Genomic DNA, 6,000 nt, shown 5'->3' on the forward strand with positions numbered 1-6,000 from the left:
ACCCAGAATGGGAATCCGGTTATCGTGCGTCTCCATGGCTGCCAGAAAGGTTGTGTGGCTTTGAATGTCAGCCTGAATTGAAGCGCTCAAAGCCTCAGATGGATATTTGACAGAATGTGATTTGGCGGGAGGGAGACGGGCTAAGGGCCGCTACAACTCGCAACCTTTTGTAGATGGATCTAAATGCCAGGACAAACATTTGACATTGATGAAATAATATCCGCCAGACCACCATTAGCCACTACACGTGAACAAGCAGCCTGATGTATGTAAATCCTTTTCTAGGGGGCATTATCGACCTCAAAACGTATGGCTTAAAAAGTCTTGGATCAAAACGCATTATGTACGTTTCATAAACGCAAGCGGTAAACGCATTCAAATTGGTTCTAGACTGTGATCTCTGAACTAATCGATACAACAACCCTGAAGAAAGGGTAACTTATGACTCTTGCACTTTAAGCAAACTTATAAATAACATTCCAACAGCCACATAATTGCAACTAAAACTATATCGAACGACACAAGGTGGTCTCGCAGCTGACCGACTAACCACACTCTTGAGTTACCGCCAAAAAGTGCATGTTAAAAAACACGTTGTCTAGAAATAATTGGATGCTTGTCTAATCAATAGCCGTCCCCGGACCCTTTCATTGACTGCCGCATCAATATATTTATATCACCAGCCCATAAATGAGCAAGAGTGGCCCAAAAGAGTCAGTTATGGCTCTTTAAACCATCCCATTAAACTCAAGATGGGATAAAAAAACTTAAAAGACAGGAAGATTTGTCCGCCATTCCGCCTTACATCCTGTCATGCTGCCAAACGCTGCTGGTGAGTGGTCTGCGAGAATCACTGATATTAATAAATAAATAACAAATAAACTTATCTGAGTCCAATCACTATGTTTATTTCTGCATTCTGATTCTGAGTGAGAACTAGTGAGTTTGACGCCTACAGTTAGTTCTATCACAGCTATTGATCAGAAAACAGCCTTGAGTGTTTTCAAAGTGAAAAGCAGGTCTGCCACTAGGAGAACTTGAATAAACATTGTTGCCACTTCCATATTTGATAGCACAGATGAGAATTCCGCTGTGAAAATGACGTTTTTGTACACAGCACACAAAGTTAGCACTCACATTGAAAGCTTATCTCTGAAGCCTTGAACTTGTGTCTCCCTGCTGTGCATCGCTACACTGCTTATATGCATAACAATATTAATGTGAGAGAACAATATTCCCTCAATGCGGCACTTAAGACCACCAACTGCCTTTTATCAACCGGCAATCTTGGGAAAAGACGTTTTAGTGCTGGTAACCAACACAACAGCCCATCGGCGTATACAGCCTAATGTAAGCATTCCCTTTGATTATGTGGCAAGAGGAGGGTTGTGGGACCAGATGAGTAGATAAGACCGACTGAAGTCTCGGGGGGCCATTTTGGGCGGTGCAGACAGCAGGTCTTCCTTTTTAGCAATGCTCCGATTAATCCATTAGCAAATGGGGAGCGTGTCTGATGGACAAGAAAGACAAAGGAGGGATAATGTACATGTGTGTGCATGTGTTCACGGGAGAGCAGATGCTTTGTCCAACACATGGCTTAAGTAATTTACTGTAAAAGCCTGTGATGGAACATACGTGTACACGCATGCATGGGGTTGAGTGGCTGGGAGGGAATTTAAATATGAATAAATAATGACATAATGGCCTCGGCACTTCAACCCTTTTAAACGGTTGGTCAAAAGCACATTCTGAAACCTTAACTGCCTGTCTCATCCAAGCCTGGATCCAATAATTTCAGAATAATACCCACAATCATTTCAGCACATGAAACATTGTTCACTTAGCCTATGCTCTCAGATTTTTTTTTGTCTCTTCCCATCATTTGAGACGAACAAAGCCCCAAAGCTGTAAAATGAGCTTTTACCATATGCTTCCATTGGCTCTTCCTGAAAGCAGTTCCATAGTTAGGCTTAAACTAAATGAATATGCAAATATGAATTAGACTTTTCTTTTCACTACATGCGTTTTCCTGTTTGATATCTAAGTGGAACTGACGTTAATCATCTCAAGCCCTTGCCTGCCAATAAACAATGACAAAATATTCCCCCATCAGGCCGCGGTGGCATGAATATTTCGCTTGAATGCTTAAATGATCAGATGTGGGATTTGCTGGTGAAGATGCGGTTTAGTGTCGGTCTTAATGTAATTAGTTTTTTTTTATTTTTCATGCTAAACAAAGGCGTGTGCTTTCCGGTTCATTGAGCGTTTCTGTTCCTGCTCACCAAGTCATACAAGTCATATGTCATTCAGAGTGACGTCACTGATATGTAAACGGAAATAAAAATACAGCTGTGGTTTCAGTAACCTCAACTTTACCCAACAGAAATTTTACAATGCACATTAAGGACTACCCAAGAAAATATTACTATGATTTTTGAAACCTTTTTAAGCATGCTACTAAATCCAGTACACATTCATCAGTCCCTTAATCATGCAGTTTTCAGAATAATTTTCTTCATAATCAGAATAAGGAAACGTTTCATCAGCCAGGTTATTTAATGTTTGACAAATTAAATAATGTATTCAGGTTGCACGGAGCAGGTTTTTGCTAAAAAATACATCTAGAGCATGTTATAAGATATCTAAGATGGTAGATATGCTTTACCTGTTTGCATACAGGTGATCAGTCTCCTGCTGACAGTACTTCAGAGAAGCTGACCTTTCCAGCACACAACCAAAAAGAGCCAGAGGGTCATAACAGCAAATACCCTTTAAATAAAGGCTATGGGTTATGTGTGTGTGTGTTTGGGGTGGGGGAGAACTCTTTGAAACTGCCCTCATAGCTTACAGCCAGTCTGTGTGGGGGAAACAGACCTATACTAACATACCTTACATCTCAGAATAAGTCATGAGATGTCATGTTTTGTCACTTAGAAACTACACAAGGAAATATTGAAGGATGAAATGCGTTCCTCAAAGCAAGAGAACGAACCACACCCATCGCCCTGTCAGATCAGACAGAATCCCACAACAATAGCCTGAATTCAGTCTGTATTTTTCCAATGAATTTTCCAGTGCATTTGTAATGAAAAAAATCTTTGTCATACATTAAAATGAAATCAAGTTCTGCAAACAGGCTGACAAACAAGCATTATTTCGAAAAATGTCATATGATGAGCATTTTCCTGAAAGAGCTTCCCTAATTTTATGCTGAACACATTTAATTTAATTTAAAAACTAAAAAAATCCATTTTGTATTGTACATGGCACACAGTTTCATTCCTAAAATAGTAAAACGTATTTTTAGACAGTATATGGGTACAGCTGAGAAATAGTTTATTAACAACAAACCAGCTTAAATTAATATGCATAAGGGCTTTATAAGACAAACTGTACATCTCAGCTCTTGTAATAGACACTTTTACCCTACAATTTTTTAAATACCATTTTGCCATTTAAAGACCAATTAGTTTAATTTTAAATGTCCCTGCAGTGTGACAAATGAAATTGCGAAGCAAAAAATAATAATCATCTCTCAATTAATGCGTGGTCTTGCAATTAATGTGAGCAATTATAAATGGAAGATGATTTAAAAAAATAGTCTGAGGTGTATATAGTGTGTCATACCTCGGGATATGTTGACTGTATTTCTACCCACATATACAGTGTGGCTTTAAGTATAAACAGTGAACTTTTAAAAGCTGAAAAAGGTTGAAAGATAGATAGATAGATAGATAGATAGATATATAGATAGATAGATAGATAGATAGATAGATAGATAGATAGATATATAGATAGATAGAATCATGAGGTAAATGTATCTTTAGTGGGCCAGTATTCAAGAAAAAAAAACATTTGAAAAGGATTCTGCAGTATTCATATGGCAGCCTCAAAGTTATCAATCACTTTTCCGATTTAACATAGATTAAGCCTATGTGTGAAGACATCTCAAATCAATTTTTTTCATTTTTAAAGAGCACACTAGCATGTGACACTGATAAAAGCATACACCAGTCAAATGACTGAATTTGTAAAACACCGCCCTCCACCTCCGCAACCTCTCGTGAGCATGCACGCGCTTGCTCTCGCGCGCTCTCTCTCTCTCTCTCTCCCCCACACGCACACACGGAGCGCACTCGCCCGCTCAAAAAGAATGAAGCTGGGTAAAGGTGTTCGCGCGCATCTCAAAATCCCATACACTTTAATCACCGATTAACTTAAAACGCTGGTCGCCATCCATGCCCGAACACAAAATAGTGCAATCTCTTAACTAAAGGTATAGGCTAATTCATCCCCAAAATACAGTTCTGATCATATTACTCCAAACCCGTGGACGTTCTTATTTGCGAAAAACAAAGGGCGAATAACGAATAGCCTATCCTGTTCTTTATTTAACTACGTTATCAGAAGCAACGGGGACCTGAGCGCTCAAGCTTAAAAGGGAACGCAATAAAACCAAGATAAAAGTATCCTGAAAGTAGCTGAAAAGGATTTTTAAATAATGAAATATTTTAAATATTTAGTCATCGGCGCCATACAATGGCGTTAATCTGAACAGATTATTCAATTCGCAAAACCATAGGATGAACGATTCGTACGTCGATAAACACTAATAGGTAATTTCTCACTGAGTCAATTCCGGACACAATGGGTGTTTTCCGTTTGTTTCTCATACAAAGCCATTATATGACTTCAGAGTATCACGGAGGATGTTTAAAAAACGGCCAGTTTGTGTTTTAAGTAAGAAAATAAGCCAAGCAGGTTCTTAACAACAGCACGAGGGTGAGTAAAAGATGACATGACTTTATTTTTATTATTTAATATCCGCTTTCAGTTTCTACTTGTACTGACGCATACAATAGATCTATGACGGGGATTTCAGAAGCACGCGCAGGTGTGATGTCACTGCTATATGTTTCTGCTTGTGATGCGGCGGAACCGAAACAGAAACACGTAGTATCAACAACGTTACGCCGTAAGTCCAGTCACCCGTCCACGTTAAAAGTTGTAACACTTCCATTTACTTTTCCGTACCGAGAATCGTTGAAGTTTGAACGCTTTATCGCAGCCCCCGACCGCCGCTGATAAAATGAATGAATGTGAATGTCCGAGGCGGGCACAGATGGCTTAATCTTCGTCAGGTGGAGAGTTGACCTCTTGTTCTTAACGTGGGAGAAATGAAAAGTGCAACACACGACCTGGTAATGATTGCCAACGATCTTCGGCGACGGCTATCTTACAAAAAACTTGTTGATGTTCACTGATGTAAGGAAGTAAAACAGTAGAATGGTCACTATAGGAACGAACCTGTTCAGCAGAATTCTCGGATTACGGCAGCGGTGTTACATGGAAGAACGGTAAAGTAAAATGACAATATTCTCGTTAAAAATTAACTCACATACCTGGATGAAACACAGCGGCTGCTAAAAAGGCACCGAGAAGGCAGATAAGCGATTGCATCCTTATAGAAAACCCCGGCTCTCCTTTATACAGTCCGAAGAGATTTTCAACAGATATTTGTACGTCGGAAGTTGTTTGATAGTATCGAGGGAACTCTGTAGTTGAGTGTGCTGAAAGGATCAGGCGGTCGCTCTGTGCGTAGTTCGCAGGTGAAGTCTGGACGAGCAGTGGAGAGAGTGTGAATTAACACTGGAGAGTTGGGCTGTAAGCCCCGCCCCGGGCCCGCCCCCGACGACACGCCCTCTTCGGGTGAAGCCCCGTCGCTGTGGTAACATTTGACATGCTGCCGTTGAAAGAGCGGCGCTGGAAAGTCCGAATAATTCTAGCGATTCGTTTCTTGTGAACTGGTTCAGGGAGTCATTCAAAACCATTCTGCAATCCGATCCACATACAAAGGCCTTTCTAAATAGGCTATATATCTTAATACACTAGCTGCTTTACAAAAGTTTGGGGTCAGTTAGTCGATTCGTTTTTCTATATGCATTTATTCAGCAAGCACACATTAAATTGTTCAAAGCGACAGTATAAAAATAACGTAGA

The 6,000-nt window shown here is 40.0% G+C and overlaps 1 protein-coding gene across 2 annotated transcripts in view; it reads right to left on the minus strand.

Annotated features, from left to right (window-relative positions):
• Positions 1–5,634, minus strand: part of alcama (activated leukocyte cell adhesion molecule a) — a 59,740-nt gene extending 54,106 nt beyond the window's left edge. For both annotated transcript variants that reach the window (XM_043251131.1, XM_043251130.1), the window contains exon 1: positions 5,403–5,634. In XM_043251131.1, the coding sequence (XP_043107066.1) occupies positions 5,403–5,460 (58 nt within the window). In that variant the 5' untranslated portion in view covers positions 5,461–5,634. The remainder of the gene's footprint in view (positions 1–5,402) is intronic.
• Positions 5,635–6,000: the final 366 nt, after the last annotated feature.

The sequence above is a fragment of the Puntigrus tetrazona genome, chromosome 10 (genome assembly GCF_018831695.1).
Source record: "Puntigrus tetrazona isolate hp1 chromosome 10, ASM1883169v1, whole genome shotgun sequence".
Taxonomy (NCBI): domain Eukaryota; kingdom Metazoa; phylum Chordata; class Actinopteri; order Cypriniformes; family Cyprinidae; genus Puntigrus; species Puntigrus tetrazona.